This window comes from Mustela erminea, chromosome 18 (assembly GCF_009829155.1).
Source record: "Mustela erminea isolate mMusErm1 chromosome 18, mMusErm1.Pri, whole genome shotgun sequence".
Classification (NCBI taxonomy): domain Eukaryota; kingdom Metazoa; phylum Chordata; class Mammalia; order Carnivora; family Mustelidae; genus Mustela; species Mustela erminea.
The window spans coordinates 48,558,843-48,580,351 of record NC_045631.1 but is presented as its reverse complement, the minus strand read 5'-3'; the positions used below and the strand labels follow the sequence as shown (position 1 = coordinate 48,580,351).

The window sequence follows — 21,509 nt, the reverse complement described above, 5'->3', positions numbered from 1 at the left end:
ATTTTATGTTAAGTATATTTTATCATAATACAAGAATCAGTTATTTGTAAACCTTCGTACTTTAGCTATGCTGTGGAACAAGTCACCTACAACACATTCACACCTGAGGAAGCAGTGTTTTTCCTAAAACATTGATTATTTTCGGGGCCCCTGGGTGGCTCAGTCCTTTGAAAGTTCTAGTCCTGGTTCGAGCTCAGGTCGTGAGCTCAGCCAGGATTGTGGGATTGAGTCCTGGGTCCGTCCTTGGGGAGGACGGACCTGCTTCTTTCTCTCTGCACCCCAACCAATAAATAAATTAATTAATTTAAAAAAAAAAACTAATTATTTTCATCCACAAAGCTCTGGTCCAGCTGTAGGTTTAATTGCTTTGTAAGAAAATTTTCATTCAAAGCCACTTACTTTTCCTTCCCACTGAGTCAGCTGGGGAGGGCTAGATCGTGTTCCTGCACGAAAGCAGCCGAGAAACAGCGCGGGGCTATGCACAGAAGCTGTTTCCTAGTATCGCAGAAATAAAATCACAGGTCGGGACTCTCTCTCTCTCTCTCTCTCTCTCTCTCTCTCTCTCACACACACACACACACACACACACACACACACACGCAGTATCAGGAAACGCCTGTCTGTTTTGGCTTTGGAAGCAGGGATTTTGGTTTCCTTGGCTTCAGAGCTGTGCTTGGAGCCGGGCCATCCAGGGAAACTGAGCAAGTCCACGGGTCCATCAAACTTGGGCTGAATCCATCAAGGACACAAAAAACAGACTATCCAGCCCTCTCCCCCAAGTGGAGCAGACAAAAGTGTCGTTGATGCCGAGGCTGTGGAAAGCTTCAGAAGGGCCCCGTGGGAGGCAGCTTGGCATGATCAGGCCAGCAGCTCGGCCTGACCCTGGAAGGGAGCACCGGGCTGGGGGAAGAACCAGGGCCCCTGCTTGGCCCCCACCGGCCGACACCCTGTGCTTTCTCAGGGAGCGAAAGAGGGACGCAGCCCGTCCCTGCAGGCTCCTCCCGGGTCCCTTGCCCTGATGTCTGCGGAATTCTCGCCAAAGGACGCCACCCATGGAAAAATGCTTAGATATAACATTAAATGGAAAAATCAAGATAAAAGAGATGATGCACATGTAACATATGTGTGAACGTAATCCAAGTAGACATTGCGTCTTTGTTTAAAGAAATGTTTAAAGCGTCATTGAAAAACAAGACTGGGGGGGTGCCTGGCTGGCTCAGTGGGAAGGGCACACAACTCTTGACCTTGGGGTTATCAGTTCAAGCCCCACGTGGGGGGGAATATATATATATTTTTTTTAATTAAAAAAGAAAGCGAGAGAAACAAACAGGAGGAAATACATTACAACCCTATCAGTGATGGTCTCTGGGTGGTTGGAGATAACAAGTAATTGTTTATCTCTCTTTTTTGAGATTTTATTTATTTATTTGAGAATGGGAGAGAGAGAGAAAAAGAGCATGAGTCGGAGGAGGGGCAGCAGGAGAGGGAGAAGCAGATTCCCCTGAGCAAGGAGCCCCATGCGGACTCGATCTCTGGACTGAGCTGAAGGCAGACCGTTAACCAACTGAGCCGCCCAGGCGCCCTGTTTATCTCTTATTTACATTTTTCTGTGGTTTTAAATTTTTCTGCAACTAGAGTGTGTTATTTAAATGGCAATAAACACGTTCTGAATTCTACCAACCCAACAGCCCCTGGGCATGGGGGACGGTGTGGGCTGTGGAAAATTGGGTGGGGAACACTCTTGGAAAGATCTGGCAGTGGCAGCGAGCTTGTTCCCCAGGGGGAAGGGTGGAAACGTCTGGAAGGGTAGAGGTAGAGCACACCCCTGGCTTTTTTGCTTTATAGCACTTCTCGGAGTTAATCCAGTCCTGCAGACCAAGCCACACCATAGCAGACGCGATCGTCCCCGGGGAAGGTAGACCCAACTCCCGGAGCAGAATCAGCTTCTGGCCTCTGCTCCCCCCTCCCCCCACCCCCCTCACCTGACATTCCAGAAACACTTTCCGCAAAGGGTTCTCCTTTGCACGGTCCTCAGACATCCACGTTCTGACACTTCTGAGAATATGACCTAAGTGCCTGGCGGGGGCTGGTTGTTTCCCCAGCCCCATGCTCCTTGGGCTTCGATCTAAACCATTTCTCCTGCCTCCTCAGCCATGTTGGGACCACGTTGCTAACACCAGCCGCAGCTGTGGAAAATGACATAGACAGTTTGTCCTTTGGAAACACTTGGCTTGTTCCTTGGAAGGAAAAACTTAGCTCATCCCAAGGAAAAGGAGAGAGCCAGGGATGGTACAGTAATCTCTGGATTCTGCAGAAATCTAGTGCTTGGCCCCCTTTTTTCTTCTTCTTCTGACTGTCATCAGATTTTTGCAGTTTCCCCAAGAATGGATTTTCTTCACATCCACACCACAGTGACGCTAGATCACAACCTCCCCAGCATAGCGCAATCAGGCAAGTCGCTCTCTCAGAGGCCACGCGGTATGGTCGGGTGGGCTGGATGGAGCCTTAGAATACAGCCTGGAGAATGTTCCAGTTGCTTTGGGAGATGGTCTAATAGTTAAAAATACCAGGAGGAGACACGGGGACGTCTGGCGCTGGGCGAGCTTGAGAGACGTGTTTGGTGAGGAGGTGAGGAGAGCTCTCGAAAGTTCCTCCGGCCCTGCAGCTGTCGCTAGCTCCAGGTGTAACACACACACACACACACACACACACACACACACACACCCCACAGCAGATGGGAAGACGGCGTCTGCAGACCACCGTGCTGGGGACTGCCCTCCTGCGAGGGTCTCATAAAGTGTAGCCCTCCCGGGAAGCAATGAAGGAACACAGGAGGAGCGGGACGGGTTTCAGTATTAAAGTGGGTCCTGGATCCTCTGCCCTCCTTTCAGGTCAAGGTCCTCTACTCAGCTTCCTGGGCAGTACAAGTGACCCTTTCCCAGTGAGTTTCCTTGGACCAAACTGGACTCTGAGTAGGGTTCCCACTCTCGGGAACCCCCCCACTACGTGAAGGGCCTACACCTCAGGAGGGTGAGGCTGCGAAAGGTATCCTGTTCGCCACCCTGGGGATCAGACAGTCACTGCAGCTGGAGAGTGTGTGTGTGTATCTGCAGGGCTGTCCCTTGTCCCCCACCACCCCCGTGCAGTGCAGGGGCAGGGGGATGGAATGGAGTAAGAGCCCCAGCCCTACCTGCCCGCAGCCCAGCACAGCTCAGACTGCCCCCCTGCCCCCCTTTCCCCCCACTCACACCATTAGTACCTTTGAGGTTCTCCCTGGCCTTCCCACCCGGATCCTCAATGAGTCCCCTACCTTCCCTCTCCCCTCCTCACCTCTGTCATCCCAGCGGGGGAGAATATGCAATCTCGGGTGGTCTCTTTAGCTGTCCTTGACATTGAAGAGAACTGAGCCCAGTGAGCCACAGTGTACTGTGAGCTACGCTGTGTCCCCAGTGTCCCTACAACAAAGGCCTAACCTCTAGTCCCTCAGTAAGGAAGCAGATTTGGAGAGGAGCCTTGAAAGAGGTGAGGAGGTTAAAATGGGGCTGTTGGGGGGGCAGGGCGGGCTGGTGCAATGCACCTGGTGTTTTTGAAAGAAGACGATGGGTCTCTAAGGGTTGGTGCCAGATCAGGACCGTATGGACAGGCAGTGAGAGGGCCACGCTCTACACGCCAAGGACAGAGACCTCAGAGGAAACCAACCTGTCCACACCTGGATCTTGGATTTCTGGCCTCCCACCCCGTCCGTGGTATTTTGTTACCAAAGTCTGAGCAAGGGAATATGGTCCTTGGCAGACCCTGTGGTCTCTGGACTCCGTCTGGGGGAGACACGCACGCATTCACACACAGACGGTGTGGTGGTGTTCTCCTCCCCTGGACTGGCCAGGCAGGGGGTTGGAGGTGGAGGTGGAGGGGCTCAGAAAAGACCCATGGAGGAGCTTCACCACATGAGTTGGGTCCGCTCTGCTTCCCTCCTTAGAGGGAGAGAGCGGGACAACCACCCCGCCCTGTGGGCAAACCCCCCCTTGTGGGTGATGGGAAAGAGGGAGAGGACACCTGTCCCTCCTTGTCACCAAGGAAAATCCCCAAGGGCTCAGCCCCTGTGCCTCCCGAAGCCCCCACTCATTCTTGGGGCTGAGGGCAATGGATGGACACCAAGGCCCTGGGCAACGCCACACCCTGATCACCGGGGCCACCGGCTGCCACCAAAAGGAGACAGCATCAGTCTCCTGCTGTCGTTTGAGAGACCCGAGAGTGTGCCCAGCACATCCTCTGCCCTTCCTTGGCGGAGAACAGGAGTGGGAAGGGAGTGGAAGGGGTTTCAGATCTTCCTTGCACCATTTACAGCCCCCCTGCCGCCCCCGCTCCCACGCAGCAGCCGGGACCCCTGAACAGAGCTGCCCTCTAGTGGCCACTAAGGGCCATGCAGGCTTTTCCAGGAAGTAGTGCACTGGAATTAAGAGTTCTTTAAAAAAAAAAAAAAAAAAATTAAATTAAATGTTGGAAGGAGCACTTATTTCCCTCTTTTCCCCTGTATCTCTGAGAAAGGGAGGAAGGAGACAGAAAAGGAGAGAAAGGAGCAAGGTGGGAGGGGTGCAGGAAGGACTGAGGGAATTTTTTACCTGTTTAATAAATGTGAGGCAAAGTTGAATATTTCCCTAAAAGCACCATGAGGCCATTTGCTCTTTGCCATCTCAAGCCTGGCTCCTTTTAGCAAACTAGCTCAGAATCCAGCCTAGTAATGGAGCCGAATCTTTCCCAGGGAGAGTTAAATTTATTTAATCCTTACACAACCCTCGGAAGCACCATCATCTCAATCTCTATTATCATCATCATCCCCACACAAATAGGACGACTAAAGTACCCAGAGGGTACACAGGGATTACAGAGTTATTGAATAAGGAAGTCTGGAGTCCGGGTTGGTGTTTGGGCTCCAGCAAGAGGATCGAATATTAACCCCTATGCTGAGCCAGACCAGCACCAAGCTCAAGGGTTCTCGGAAAATTCCAGCAGGCTGAACTCATCAAACATTTGGTCTTTTGTGTCTCAAGTTCCTCCTCCAAGCTCTGACACTCCAAGCCCCTGAGATATGGAGGGGAGACACAGGATGTTTCTTCCTTCTCACAGTTCTATAAGCTCTTCGGTGACCCTGACCCTCTGAGCAAAAAAATAATAATAATAATTGTAGGAGTGCTGGCTGGCTCAGTAGGTAGAGCACATGATTCTTGAGTTTTAGCTAAGGTTGGGTGGAGATATTGCTTAAATGAATAAAATATATATATATAAAAGTAATGAAAGAAAAGCCAGGGAAATATATCTTTTAATGGGGGAAAATTAAAAAAAGGCGCCAATTAGTTCCAAAGATTGCAAATCACCCTCTGACCTTTTTTATCCAAAGTCTTTTAAACAACCAGCTGAAGGGAAAGGATGACAATGCTACCACACATCATTCATTCATTCAACAAATACGTATTTCATATCCAAAAGTATGAGTTCCTATTGGGTTCTAGGCTAGGTTCTATTTTAAATTCCCGGGATGTAGCAGGGAACCGGACAAGAGCTACCATCCTGGGTCAAGGAGTCTAGGAGACAGAGACCATCAGTACTTGCACAAAGGGTTAAGGAAGGAGGACAGTAAATGACAAGGTAATTTTAGGAAGTGATAAGCAACTTGGTCAAATAAACCTGGATAATAGGGAGGATCTGAGGACCAGACCCACTTTAACCACTGGACTTTAACCAGATGTCAGGAAAGTCCTCTTGGAGAAATGACACTTGAGCTGAGACCCAAGTAATAAGAAAGAGCCCAAGAAGAGCCAGTCATCAAGGTCTAGAGAAGAGTGTTGGGAAATTAGCATGGAAAGAGGAGGAACCAAAAAAAGCTCAACATGTTAGTGTGTCAGAAAAGAAGAGGGAAGGGGAGCCTGGGTGGCTCAGTGGGTTAAGCTTCTGCGTTAGGCTCAGGTCATGGTCTCAGGGTCCTGGGATCGAGCCCTGCATCGGGCTCTCTGCTCAGCGGGGAGCCTGCTTCCCCCACCGCCACCCTGCCTACTTCTCTGCCTACTTGAGATCTCTCTCTCTGTGTCAAATAAATAAATACAATCTTTAAAAAAAGAAAGAAAGAAAAAAAGAAAGAAAAGAAGAGGGAAAAGAGAATCCAGATATGTGATCAGAAAGGTCAGCCAGGGACAGATCAGGTAGGGGCTGGTGATCTTTATCCTCACAAGGGATGTTGGTGGAAGATTTATTTATTTTTTTTTTTTTAGCAGGAATGAGATACAATCAGATTTAAGTTTTACAAAAACCAGTCTGGGGGCGCCTGGGTGGCTCAGTGGGTTAAAGCCTCTGCTTTCCGCTCAGGTCATGGGATCAAGCCCCGCATCTGGCTCTCTGCTCAGCAGGGAGCCTGCTTTCCTCTCTCTCTCTCTGCCTGCCTCTTTGCCTACTTGTGATCTCTGTTTGTCAAATAAATTTTAAAAAATTAAAAAACAAAAAACAAAAAACCAGTCTGGTAGCATTTGGCCGTAGTCCAGACTTGATACAACAGCGGCTTGGGTCACGTGGTAGCCGTGGAGGTGCTGACAAGTGGCTGGACTGGGGATGAACTAGGAAGACTCAGGACTTGTTAATGGGTAAGAGGAGGGGCGAGAACAAAAGGATGTGATCTGAGTTTCGTGGCCTGAGCTACTGTATGGTGCCGTTTCCTGAAATGTGGAAGAACAGAGGGAAGCAGGTCGACGGCAAAGTCAGTTCTGCTGTGACTCTGTTACATTCCAGTTGCCTTTAAGACATCCGAGTAGAGGGGCGCCTGGGTGGCTCAGTGGGTTAAAGCCTCTGCCTTCGGCTCAGGTCATGATCTCAGGGTCCTGGGATCGAGCCCCACATCGGGCTCTCCGCTCAGCAGGGAGCCTGCTTCCTCCCCTCTCTGCCTGCCTCTCTGCCTACTTGTCATCTCTGTCTGTCAAATAAATAAATAAAATCTTAAAAAAAAAAAAAAAAGACATCCGAGTAGATCCAAGTGGATAGTTGGAGTCTGAGGTCCGAGAGGAAAGCAAGGGCAGAAAATACTAAGGTGGAAGTCATCAGCCTAGAGATACATCGAAAGCCATGGGATTGGATGAGATTGTCTGGGGAGAGAACACAGCTGGAAAAGAGAAGGCTGAGGAGAGCCCATGGCCCTCTTCGATGGCCAGGGGTCTGGAGGCACGGAAGGAGGAACAGCCATTAAGGTAGGGTGCGGTGGCAACTTCATCAGGGCAGCTGAAAGAAGAAAATGTTTCTTTCTTTCTTTCTTTTTTTTTTTTTAAAGATTTTATTTATTTATTTGACAGAGAGAGACACAGTAAGAGAGGGAACACAAGCAGGGGGAGCGGGAGGGGAAAAGCAGGCTTCCCGCTGAGCAGGGAGCCCAATGCCAGGGAGCCCCAGTGCTGGGCTCGATCCCATGACTCTGGGATCATGACTCTTAACGACTGAGCCACCGAGGCGCCGCAAGAAAATGTTTCAATAAGGCTGTGGTTAACTGAGCCAAATGCTGCTGAGAGATCATGTACGATGCGAACAGAATATCGGCTCTTTGGCGGTGTGATACGATGGTGGGCACTGGTGTCTTCGAAAGGGCCATTTCAGAAGAGGACAGAGCTGAAAGCCCATTGCCGTGCGCTGATGAGAGAATGCAGACCTGTGAGTAAAGCGGTGGCAAATGTTTCTGTCAGAGTCTCTGCCTTTTCTTGGTCTCCTCTATACTCTTACTGCTCTCATATGCAGAAGAGTAAAGAGCAGTTTTGCATTTGTTATATATCGTATCTCACAATCCCAAGAGCTCGGGATCCTATTCCAACGCTGATCACTAGAAAGATTTACAGATGGCTTCATTTAAAGCCAGTATAATCACGTGGGAAATACCAACTGTCTTAGCCTGGATTCCCCAGAAAGCAGAGCCTGAAACGAAAGCTTCGGTGCTACTCATTTACTAGGGAATGCAGTTTCAGAGGGCAGGAGCGGGTTGGGGTGGGGGGGTTGGGGGGGGCTGGGGGATGAGGAGGAAGTACCACGAGGAAGATGCATTATTAAAGTGACCCCTGGGGGCGCCTGGGTGGCTCAGTGGGTTAAGCCGCTGCCTTTGGCTCAGGTCGTGATCTCAGGGTCCTGGGATCGAGACCCGCATCGGGCTCTCTGCTCAGCAGGGAGCCTGCTTCCTCCTCTCTCTCTCTCTCTCTGCCTGCCTCTCTGCCTACTTGTGATCTCTCTCTGTCAAATAAATAAATAAAATCTTTAAAAAAAATAAAAATAAAAAAAATAAAGTGACCCCTGCTGAATGTGGCTGAGTGCGTCCTCCTGGGGGACTTGTCCTCTGAGAAGTTATATAACCTGCACTTAGGATAGTCCAGTGGGCAGAAACTGGAAAGAAGCAACCCCCCAACTCCCTTCTCCCCTTGATCAAAGATTTACCCCACGGGATGTTAACCCCTGCTTTTTTTCAGTGGTGAGAGTTGGGGTTCCGTCAATAGGGAAGCCCTAGAGCAGAAGGAGAGGAGAGTAGGGCAGACCCAAGGCAAGACATGGTGTGGCTGGACCAGCTTGAAATCATTTTTGTCCACGAAGGAGCGATCGCTGCGGTGGTGGCTGGAAACGTGATCGGAAGTGATGCGTGAGAGAAGTCTGAAATGTCACCTGAATAATGATACGAACGGTCACTTTAGAGAATATAATAATCAGAAATGTCAGTAAGACTGTATGTCTTGAGGAGAACTGAACCAAGGTGGGTCTTCAAGGGTGTTTACCGCAGCACTGTTTGTGATGGTTGGGGGGGAGGTGGTTACTCAAAATCCCGAACGAAAACAGAGGGGAGGGGCGCCTGGGTGGCTCAGTGGGTTAAGCTTCTGCCTCCTGCTCAGGTCATGATCCCAGGGGCTCTCTGCTCAGTGGGAAGCCTGCCCCTTCTCTCTCTCTACTTGTGTTCTCTGTGTGTCAAATGAATAAATAAAAAATCTTTAAAAAAAAGAAAGAAAGAAGGACCAGGAAGAGCCACCAGGAAAGTTGTGGGGAGACAGGGACAAGATGTTCACTATCTCCATATTGGTGAGCGTTTCATGGGTATACACATATGTAAAAACTGATTGAAGTGTAGTGTGCCCTTTAAATATGTGATGTTTGTTGTATGTCCCTTATACCTCAATACAACTATTAAAAATAACAGAGGGTGGGGAAAATGGGGAGATGTTGGTCCAAGAGTACAAACTTTCAGTTGTAAGATGATTAAGTGCTGGGGGTGCTGGCTGGCTTAGCTGGTGAAGTATGCAACTCTTGATCTCGGGGTTGTGAGTGTAAGGCCCACAAGGGGTGTAGAGATTACGTTAAAAAAAAAAAAAGTTAAAAAAAGAAGATGACAGGCATCTGTGTGGCTCAGTCAGTTGGGCGGCTGCCTTCGGCTCAAGTCACCAACCTAGGTCTTGAGATGGAGGCTCGCGTCGGGCTCCCTGCTCAGGGGAGCCTGCCTCTCCCTCTCCCTGCCACTCTACCAGCTTGTACTCATTCTCTTTGTTAAATAAACAAATAAACTCTTTTAAGAAAATAAAATAAAGGGGCGCCTGGGTGGCTCAGTGGGTTAAAGCCTCTGCCTTCAGCTCATGTCATGATTCAGGGTCCTGGGATCGAGCCCCACATCGGGCTCTCTGCTTAGCAGGGAGCCTGCTTCCTCCTCTCTCTGCCTGCCTCTCTGCCTACTTGTGATCTCTGTCTGTTAAATAAATAAATAAATAAAATCATAAAAAAAAATACATTTATTAAAAAATTTAAAAAAACAAATAAATTCTAGAGACCTAATATACAGCAAAGGGACTACAGTTAATGATAATGTATCATAAACTTGAAATTTCTTGAAAGAGTACTTACTAAACGTTTTCACTGCACATCAGAAAGGTAACCGTAAGGTGGTGACTGTATGTTAATTGGCATTTCATAATATATCGAAACATCATGTTGTACACCTTATTTTTTGGTTTAAAGATTTTATTTTATTTCTTTATTTACTTTTTAAAGATTTTATTTACTTATTTGTCAGAGAGAGCACAAGCAGAGGGAAAAGCAGGATCCCCGAGAAGCAGGGAGCCCAACAAGGGGCTTGATCCCAGCACCCTGGGATCATGACCTGAGCTGAAGGCAGAGGCTTAACCGACTGAACCACCCAGGCATCTTTATTTATTTATTTATTTATGATTTTTAATTTAAATTGTTTTTAAGATTGTATTTATTTAGGGCGCCTGGGTGGCTCAGTGGGTTAAGCCACTGCCTTCGGCTCAGGTCATGATCTCAGGGTCCTGGGATCAAGTCCGCATTGGGCTCTCTGCTCAGCGGGGAGCCTGCTTCCCTCTCTCTCTCTGCCTGCCTCTCTGCCTACTTGTGACCTCTGTCTGTCAAATAAATAAATAAAATCTTTTAAAAAAAAAATCTTAAAAAAAAAAAGTGATCTCTACATGCAACATGGGGCTCAAACTCACAACCACACGATCAGGGTCTGGCTGAGCCAGCCAAACATTCCATCATGTTGGACACTTTAAGTAAAATACAATGTTTATTGGCCACTCAGTCCTCAGTAAAGTTAGGGAGGAGAAAAAGAAAAAAATACCAAAAACTTAAAATTTAAAAACCTGAAAGCAACCATTCAATCAATTGGGGACTGGTTAATAAGTGATGGTTTTTAATACATTAAAAATCCATGCATCTACTGGAAAACAAGAAGGTAGACCTGTACCAGGAAGTCTGGAAACATCCCTAAGATATATGAAAAATATATAAATGAAAAAAAGCAACGTTCAGAGCAGTGTGTCTAGTATAGCTTCTTTCTGTACATTTTTGGAGAGATTAGCAAGGGCAGGTAACATTTTCTCTTCTCTTACACCAGAAGTGGCTTAGGTTTCAGGCAAGGTGTAATCAACCCTCTTCCTCTCTTCCCCGGCCAGCACCGGTCCATGCACATCGGCCTCCCCGAACAAAGTGTTCATTCCTCCAATGAATCCAGGGACAAAGGAGAGAGCATGCCCTTAACTTGTCTTCTCCGTCCACACCACACAGCCCTTTAAGAGAGGGCGATGGGCCCTAGAAAAGAAAGGCTTTCTGGGTGGAAAGAGGGAGAAGTACCTCTTGTGTGTTTCTGAGTTTCTTCCAGCAGCAGTGGAAACACCCCACGATGAACTCCACCCATGATCTCCATGTTTGTAAATGGCAGAGAGGGTCCTGGCAGGGGCACCTGGGTGGCTCCATGGTTAATCTTCTGCCTTCAACTCAGGTCATGATCCAAGGGTCATGGGATCGAGCTCTGAATGGGGCTCCCTGCTCAACGGGAAGCCTGCTTCTCCCTCTCCCACTCCCCGCTGCTTGTGTTCCCTCACTGTCTCTGTCAAATAAATAAAATCTTAAATAAAAAAGAGAGAGAGAGAGAGAGAGGGTCCCGGGGACCCAGTTCTCTGTGCCTTGAAATTTAATGTTTAACCATTGACACATTTCTCTGGTTTTTGAGATCCATATCATATTGTTAAAATAAGTTTGCTAGATTCGAATAGCTATTGGATGTCTGCTGACAGATTTGAGCAAACTATCTGCTACTTGAAGTCATTCTAACTATACTCCGTTGTCCGGGAGGACTTGCACGGGACCCAAGTGAATGAGGTACATTCCTGTCTCTGCAAGGAAGTTCTCTTCCTTCCCACGAGATAACTGTCGCTCATTTCCTTTCTGGGTTGTGTGAAGTCCCATGCTGTTGGTGCGTGTTCGCGAAAGGTTTTCTGTTGAGGAAAACATTGATCAGTATTACGTTCAAGTGCCCTTTCTCTGAAAAGCATTTTCAAACCCCTTGTTAGTCGTGGTCGTTACACTCCAACTTGGCAAAGCTGTACTACGCCATCTGCAGAGACAGTGGGCTGAGACGGGCTTTTCCAGCAAGGCGTGAACTGTCAGAACAGCGTCCCTGGAATCCTGGGGTTTGTAACACCATCGTCCAGGTCTGCGGCTCCAAGTGAACTTGTACCAGGAGAACGATGAAGAGCTCCTTTCCTTTCCTTTCCCCTGGCCCACCTGGGAAGCCCAGAGCCACTAGTCGCTTTCAGAATTTACGTCTTACAGGGTTTCCCATCCCTTTGGGGCAAGAAAACATCCGGAGCCCGCCCAGGCAAATTTGACCAAGATAAGAAAAGGGCTCTTGGGGCGCATGGGTGGCCCGGTGGGCTAAGCGTCTGCCTTCAGCTCAGGTCATGATCTCGGGATCAGTCTTGGGATAGTGTCACCAAGTGTGGCTCTTGCTCAGCAGGGCGTCTGCTCCTCCCTCTCCCCCTGTCTCTCTCCCGGACTTGTGCTCTCTCTCTCAAATAAAGAAATAAAAATTTTTTAAAAAGGAAAGAAAAGGGGCACCTGGGTGGCTCAGTGGGTTAAGCCTCTGCCTTCGGCTCAGGTCATGATCTCAGGGTCCTGGGATCGAGTCCCGCATCGGGCTCTCTGCTCAGCGGGGAGCCTGCTTCCTCCTCTCTCTCTCTGCCTGCCTCTCTGCCTACTTGTGATCTCTGTCTGTCAAATAAATAAATATAATCTTAAAAACAAAACAAAACAAAAAACAACAAAAAAAGGAAAGAAATGAACTCTCTCTCTCTTTGGGGAGAGGACAAAAAACTGTCTCTCCAGGAAGACTTGACTGGATCACCGTCATCTCGGTGAGTTTTCTACAGGCCAGGTCGAGCCTCCAGCCCTATAGGCACGGAAGCTCAGTGTTTCCAGGTCAAAGGGCAGATCATCTTTCAGAGATGGAGGTACATTATTCATCCATAGTATTACAGGTGCATAAAACCAGAATGACCATTTACTCCCTACCGAGAAGAAATGTAATAGTCATCCAAGAAAATACACAATCAACCCTCCCTCCTGGTTTGCAGACATATATGATGTCAGAAAACATATTTAAAACTTGGAAATGGGGTGAAAAAACCCTTGGAAATGAGTAAAAGATTTGAGATCACTGGATTTTCTTTCAGTGCAGTGCTGAGCATGACTTTTTATCGTCGGGGCTATTTAAAAGTTTTGTAGAAGCAGAGATTAATTTACAGACTTTTGTCTGCTAAAAATGCAAGTAATACCCACCTGGCAAAAAATAGCCTCAACACTTTACAGTGTGTGACCTTGTCAGATGTCAACCAATTTTGTATCATTCGTAATTTTATTTTATTTTTTTTGAGAAGGAGAGAGCAGGCATGGGTTGAGGAAGGGCAGAGGGAGAGAGAGAATCTTCTCTCTGGAGCTTGATGAAGGGCTGGATCTCACAACCCTGAGAACATGACCTGAATGAAAATCAAGAATCAGATGCTCCGGGTGCCTGGGTGGCTCAGTGGTTTAAGCCTCTGCCTTCAGCTCAGGTCATGATCTCAGGATCCTGGGATCGAGCCTTACATCGGGCTCTCTGCTCAGCAGGGAACCTGCTTCCCCCCTCTCTCTGCCTGCCTCTCTGCCTACTTGTGATCTCTCTCTATCAAATAAATAAAATCTTAAAAAAAAAAAAAAGAAGTTTGCTTATTGGGGCACCTGGGTGGCTCAGTGTCTGCCTTTGGCTCAGGTCATAATCCCGAGGTCCTGGAATGAAGCCCTCTCCCTCAACAGGGAGCCTTCTCCCTCTCCCATTCCCTGCTTGTGCTCCCTCTCCCGCTGTGTCTCTGTATGTCGAATAAATAAATAAAATCTTTTCTTAAAAAGATTTTATTTATTTTCTTTTCTTAAAAAGATTTTATTTAGTTGACAGAGAGAGACCACAAGTAAGTGGGGGGGGGAGGGAGCAGGCTCCCTGCTGAGCAGAAAGCCTGATGTGGGGTTCGATCCCAGGACCCTGAGATCATGACCTGAGCCGAAGGCAGTGGCTTAACCCACTGAGCCACCCAGGCGCCCCTATCTGGTCATTTTTCAAAGTCCATACATTTTGTAACTATATGCAGGGCACAAATTCCAGATGTTGGGAAATTTAGTTGTCAGCTAACAAACTGCCCGCCAGACACCTACCTTCTGGCAGTCAGATCTGGCGAGTCAGGGAGCCGTTAAGTGTCTGCTTATCCGCTCTGGCCCAGAATGTGCTATTATAATCTAAATCTTAAAGGAAGAACTTATTTCCAAACTCTTACTGTAAGCCCTAAGTACTGACAGCAGGGAGAAAATCACATAATCCTTCTCTTTCAAGATTTGCATTCTAAAAGGTAAAGGAAACCTGGTTTCATAGAATGTTTCCATTAAGTGGGGACATTTTGAATAAAATATCTGCCTTGCATTCCAGACACAATGGAAATCAGTGTGGAAGCATCAGGAAACCAGCTGGTTAGTATTCTGCAGTGAGGCATTTTGCTGTGCGTTCAGCAGCAGAAGACATGATATGCATCTTAAGAAACGTCTTATTTCTTTCCAGCATTATCTTTGCTCTTTCTTAAAGGTTAGCTTTTTCAAAGTTACCTAATTCTTCAAATCCTGAAAACTTTTAAATGAACAGAATGCTAACATCTTGATGAAGTCAAATTAGATTACATCATATCACTTTTTACTTTCATAACCTTTTTATTTTCTGCACTTGCAAGAGAAACTTAGGCATTGAAAAAAAAAAAGTGTTACGAAACCAGAAAGTATTCTTTTGCAGTTCACGGAAAATTTCCAAAGTCCAAATTAAGATATGAAATTGAACGGGGTACTAAATTTAGAAATATTAAATTCTTGAAGATGATTTTTAGGGCAGAGTTGATGCTCATTACATATTAAATAAGAAGGCTGAGTGTAGGGCAATACAGAAAAAATAAGAAAAAACAATGTGTCATCCCTACCTTCTTCCTTTAGAAAAAGCTACTTCTGTTGAGAACACGATTTCCACAGCCAAAGTCGTTTCTGAACAACTGGCCCAAATATTTTTTGTGGATGTATTATAAATAAGTACTTATTTGGCTATTTTTTTAAAAAATATTTTATTTATTTATTTGACAGAGATCACAAGTAGGCAGAGAGGCAGGCAGAGAGAGAGAGGAGGAAGCAGGCTCCCTGCTGAGCAGAAAGCCCGATGCGGGGCTCCATGCGGGGCTCGATCCAAGGACTCTGGGATCGTGACCTGAGAAGAAGGCAGAGGCTTTAACCCGCTGAGCCACCCAGGGGCCCCTTATTTGGCAATTTTTTTTTTTTTGGCTATTTTTTTAAAAAGGTAGGCACCCTGTCCAACATGGGGCTTGAACTCAAGACACTGAGATCAAGAGTCACATGCTCTGACCTAGGCAGGTGCCTCTGTTGAGCTACTTTTGATTCATGCCCAGTAATTCTTTTTGTCCCAGTGATACCAAATGTTTAGACTTCCTGGTACTGAAACCTAAAAAGTCCTTAAGGGTTTCAGATAAAGGAGTACTTACTATGGAGACAAGAGCGCCTTATTTCATGCTAATTGCTCTCCTGAGATATGCACGAGATACAGGCTCCAAATGCCTGAAACTTGCTCTGACAACTCGATCGCAAGAAGTTCTTATTCCACGACTCAGGTCTCTCTTGACAGTGGTACAAGAGAGTAAGAACCCTTGCAGAATTTCTTTCCGGTGAGTGGGGTAAGATTTAACATAGTAATAGCTTTGTCAGGAATTGGGTCCTCTCTGGCCTTCCACATCATTCCTTTGTACATGAATATATTTTTGGTTTTAAAAGCTAATGTGGAGGGGCTCCTGGGTGGTTCAGTGGGTTAAGCCTCTGCCTTCGGCTCAGGTCATGATCTCAGGGTCCTGGGATGGAGCCCCGCATCAGGCTCTCTGCTCAGCGGGGAACCTGCTTCCCCCTCTCTCTCCCTGCCTGCCTCTCTGCCTACTTGTGATATCTCTCTCTCTCTCTCTCTCTCTCTCTCTCTCTCTCTCTCTCTCTGTCAAATAAATAAATAAATAATCCAAAAAAAAAAAAAAAAGCTAATGTGCGGGACACCTGGCTCGCTCGGTCAGTGGAGCATGCGTCTCTTGATCTCAAGGTTGTGAGTTCAAGCCCCACACTGGGTGTGGAGAGTACTTAGAAGTAAAAAAATCTTTGGGGTGGGGGGCACCTGAGTTGCTCTGTCGGTGACTCAATTTCATTTCAGGTCGTGATCTCAGGGTCCTGGGATCGAGTCCCATGTTGGGTTCTGTGCTAAGTGGGGAATTTGCTTGAGGATTCTCTCTCCCTCTCTCTCTTCCCCCACTCACACACTCTCTAAAATAAATAATTTTAAAAGTATATCTAATAAAAATTTTAAAAATGAAAATCTTTGGGGCGCCAAGCTGGCTCAGTCAGAAGAGCATGCGACTCTTGATCCTCATGAGGGTTTGTGAGTTTGAGCCCCACATTATGTGCAGAAATTATTAAAATAAAAACTTCTCAAAAATAAAAGAACATGAGCAATCTGAGTGAAAAGTACTCTGCACAATTGTTAGTTTCCTCTAAATTTTTTTTAAACTATTTTATTTATTTGACAGAAAGAGAGTGAGCACAAGCAGAGGGAGCAGCAGGCAGAGGGAGAGGGAGAAGCAAGCTCCCTGATGAGCAGAGAGCCCAATGCAGGGCTCGAGCCTAGGTCCCTGGGACCATGACCCAAGCTGAGGGCAGATGCTCAACCGAGCCACCCAGGCACCCCAGATCTTTTTATTTTGTAAAAGCCAACATACAGATACTCCTGGAACAACCGGAAACAGGACTTCAGACACTCATGCACCCATATTTATAGCAGCACTAGTCACTAGAAGCAAACGGTGGATACCCAAGTGACCACTGAGAGATGAACAAACGGAATGTGGTATATCCGCACACCGGGATGCTATTCAGCCATAGAAGAAACAAAGTTCTGATATATGCTACACGGATGGAGCTTGGAAACATCACGCTAAATGAAATAAGCCAGACACAGGACAAAAATACTGTATAACTCCACTTCTATGAAGTATCTTATGCAGGCAAATTCATAGAAACACGAAGTAGACTAGGAGCTACCAAGAGATAGGTAGGGGGATGGTCAATTACTGCCTAATGGTTAACTGAGCTTCTGGTTGGGATAAAATTTTGGAAATAGGGGTGCCAGGTTGGCAGAGTCAGTAAAGGATTTTTTTTTTTTAAACTATTTGAGAGAGAGAGAACACATGAACAGGGAAAGGGTGAGAGAGGGAGAAGCAGGTTCACCACTGAGCAGAAGCTGGATGCAGGGCTCCATCCCAGGACCCTGGGATCATGACCTGAGCTGAAGACAGAAGCTTAACCGACTGAGCTACTCAGGAACCCCAAGCATGTGACTCGATCCTGGGGTTGTGAGTTTGAGCCCCATATTGCGTGCAGAACTTACTAAATATATATATATATATATATATATATATATATATATATATATATATATTTATTTATTTATTTGACAGGCAGAGATTACAAGTAGGCAGAGAGGCAGGCAGAGAGGAGGAAGCAGGCTCCCTGCTGAGCAGAGAGCCCAATGTGGGACTCGATCCCAGGACGCTGGGATCATGACCTGAGCCGAAGGCAGAGGCTTTAACCCACTGAGCCACCCAGGCGCCCCACTAAATATTTTTTAATGACTGAAAAAAAGTTTTGGAAATAGTATTAGTAATGGTTGTACATTGTGAATATAATTAATGCCACTGACTTTTACCCTTATAGGTAATATAAAGTTGGACCTGAGGATGAAAACAAAATCCCAGAAAGGTATAGGAAGGATTTAAAAAAAATTGGTTAAGAAACAATTTAACTCAATAAGCATTTACATTTCTACTATGTAACAGAAATGATGGATACCACGATAAACATAGTTTCCAATCTCATAAAGAAACAGACAGCAAGATGATGAGATTTTTCCCAATCTTCAATTCCTTCAACATGGTAAAAATTGAGAGACAGTGCTTTACATCCACTCAGAAAGCAAGAACACTTCTCTACATGTCAGCAAGCAAGATAAAACCAGACCTCGGATCACGAGACTGGAAACAAACCACACAGAGTAAGTATCTGGCTTACTCCTCACGGTACCGATGTTCGCATCCATGCAGTATTTTCAGCGACATCTGCAACCCCTGCGGACTTGCTAGAAATGGAAATTCGTGGGCCCTACCCCAGACCTCCTGGATCAGAAACTCTGGGGGTGGGACCCAAGCATCTGTTGGAGCGTGCCCTGCTGGTGAGTCTGCCATGGGCTACGTTGGAGAACCATAGCTCACGAGCCAGGAAGGCATAGCCTGTCACTGAATTCAGATCAGAATGAACCCGGGGGAAAAATACCAACCAGCTGGCTTTTGAAACAAACATGCACAATGTTTTCCCACCGCTGAGAAAAGATTTATGGAGAGAACCTGACTTTGAAAGAATGAAAAACCTATGGCTTTCTGTTTTAAACATCAAGAGAATTGAAAAAAGAAGTGATCTTTACAAGTATGAGTTTATTCTACAGGTTTTTACACACCCACAAATTAGTGCTTTTATTGCAGCTCTATTCAGGACCAAAAACAATGTGAATTATGTACTTATATCATACATGTAACATGTAGAAGAGAGAGAAGGAAACAGTATGGATTTTAAAGATTAGTTTTCCAATGATTACTGAGCATATGGAAATTGAAGGTAATTACAAGAAGTAGCTACTGAACTCTAAAATAAAAACATAAATTATATAAAAAATAAAAGGGTAAAAAACATTTAAAAACGAAAACAAAAAACAGTGGCTTGTCACCTGTTAGTAACCTAATGAAACCGAAAACGAGTCAAGTACTATCTTTTCCCTATTTAAAACAAAGTAGTTCTATTCTTTTCATAACCAGCTAGCTTTAGGTCTGAAATGGAAGCTGGGATTTTGGGTTCTGAACATCTCAAATATTTTACTGCCCTGTGTTAATGGATTCTTCTTTGTAACACTAAGAAATTTAAGTTTGCTTGGAGGCGAAAAAAACCAGAGCTGGATGAGCAGTTAAACCAAATGGGATTCAGTTACTGGGACAGTTACAAATGGTACCAAATCAGAACACACAAAGAGCTTGGTTTGAGGGCAAGCATGTTAAATAAAGACCAAAGAAGGCCATTTGAGATCTTTACAGCAACCAAGTATTTGGCCAAATAGCCTCAGTCTGGCAAGTGCGAGGGTTATGAGTTAGGGAGTTAATGAGAAGCTAGATTCAAATTAGCTCCAACCTGATTTACAAATTAACAATACAAAATGATTTTATTTTCTATCCTTTTCATTCAAAAGAAAATTTAAACCATATTCCTACTGCTAGTGTGAACTTCTGATGTTCCTTGTCATATTTTTGGTTAGATTTTTAAAGATAAGTGGTAGCAGATGTTTATGTTATTAATGTGACCGATACATTAAATTTCCAAAGAACAGAATTAGATTTAATACTAGGTTATTACTCACAATGACTCAGCATAAATAGCAGAGATCCCACAATTGTCCCCAGCCCTGGGATCACGGAGTAGGACAATTTAATGATCATTAAATGAAAATGAATTATGAAAAATGCTATTTCCAGAATGTCTTTTTCTCCCACTCCCTTCATTTGGATTTTTTAAAAGTAGACCTCATACTTTCTTTGTTTAAACACCATTTTAAATAAGCTTCTAACATTGTTTCATTGTCTCATTCTTCAGTTTTCCTTGAAATAAATCAAAATTTTAAAAACTTCCAAAATTTGCTATTAATTGATTTCAGATGTTTCTTTTGACAGTAAAACTACTTCTGTTAACCTCTGCAAAAAAAAAAAGAAAAAAAAAAAAAAAAAAAGTCAATACTATGCCATTTGCTAAGAGGGTGGCTGAGTCTTTTTTGTTGTTGTCATTTTTTGAAACATTTTAGGTTACAATCCAGTGTTCATATACTGGAACTAAAGCTCCTATAAGAAGATAATGAATTTGGAACATTAATGATGTAATTAGACCCTTAAGTGAAAGCCACAAAGAAATCTTATAAAAATGACTGTGTGTATTAAACTGTGTCAACACAATGTCACTTGATTTCGTTCAGCAACTGGTCAAGTCAGGGAAAGGGAATGAAAATAATCAAGCTACTCTGATGGAAATCAGTATGACTCAAGGGGGAAAAAAGTTATGTCTATGTTGTCTTCAGCCTACCAGATCACGCTATATACACTCGGACTAGAGGCTTTCAGCCACAATCTAAAATACAAATTCTTACAAATCACAACTCTATCCCAAATGTTCTTGTATGTCCTATGTTGTTTTTTAAAATTCTACCAAATAATTGATAGCTTTACAACAGAATTTCTTTTATTTAAAAAATACTTAAATCACTATCCCACAAAATGTTCAGAAACACAGGTAACTATAGAAAGTCAATGTGCATACACTGCTTTTGTTATTATAATTATGGTTGTTAGCTGAATGAGAACAAATAATAGCTAAAAAGTTTTCAAATGACAGAAAAACACACTTGGGTAAGTTATGACACAATTTTTTGAGTACATAGACAATAGAAATGTCTTTTTTTTTTTTTGCACCAATTGCAAATGCAAAATTAATGATAAAATCAGGGAACTGAGAGGTCAAAAGGGGCCTTAAACATATTCACTATCTTGTACATTTTAGACAAAGGAGCTGAGAAAAGAAAAACAAAACAAAACAAAAAACAAAAACCCCAACATATACACCAGAACAGTCCTTTTTTTTGACTTCCACTTTTAACTCTTTTCTAAAAGCACTAGGGGCGCTGAGACCCTTATTGTAGATTATGTATCATCTCCTCTTTGGCTATGAGGTGTGTAGTTTTGTTAACTAGAGACATCAGTGAGTTCAGTTTCTGAGACCAGTCATTTAATAAATTATTTGGATCCTTGGGTCTCTGGAAGTTGATAATTCCTGCCAACCTGTCTACTTTAGCAAAGATGGTCTTGTTAACTACTAGATTCGAAAGAAAAGCTTCTGACTCCTGCAAGAGAGAGAGACAACTTGGATTAAGACAGGGTAAATACAGACAATAAATAAAATACAAGGAAAATATAACTCTTGACCTAAGAATATGCAGAGCTAAAATTCACTCTTCATTGCTAGCAACTGCTGACTTCCTGTAATAATACACTTATTTTATGTGAGCCAAGGAACGAAAAGACTCTGAGTCTACTGGGGATCAGGGTGAATTTGAACCCGCCTTCCTGCAAACTCAACACTGCTGGTGTAGCACCAGCCAGCCTGCTGCCGACAGCAGCTTGGTCCACTCTTGGTCTACATGTTTCCCCCAACCATTATAAAGATAACTTGTTTCCAGAAATGCTGGGTTACAACATATGCTCTGCCACTGGCAACTATGTAGCCAAGGACAAGACACTTCACTTCTAAGGACTCTCAGACCCTTGTCCGGAAATGTGAGGAGGTGATGAGGCAACCGAGGATCACACCTCAGCCTCTAACATCCGTGATTCTTCTTTTTTAGCTAAACTGAAAAACTCTGGTGACAGAAGTGGCTTCTGGATCACCTCATTTGACCCCCACCTCCATGGTGGTGGACA

General features: G+C 45.0%; 1 protein-coding gene across 1 annotated transcript in view; it reads right to left on the bottom strand.

Annotated features, from left to right (window-relative positions):
- Window positions 1–18,419: 18,419 nt before the first annotated feature.
- PSMD12 (proteasome 26S subunit, non-ATPase 12) overlaps window positions 18,420–21,509 on the bottom strand; it is a 29,266-nt gene continuing 26,176 nt past the window's right edge. The window contains exon 11 of the mRNA XM_032320017.1: window positions 18,420–20,932. Coding sequence (XP_032175908.1) covers window positions 20,723–20,932 — 210 coding nt within the window. The 3' untranslated portion in view covers window positions 18,420–20,722. The remainder of the gene's footprint in view (window positions 20,933–21,509) is intronic.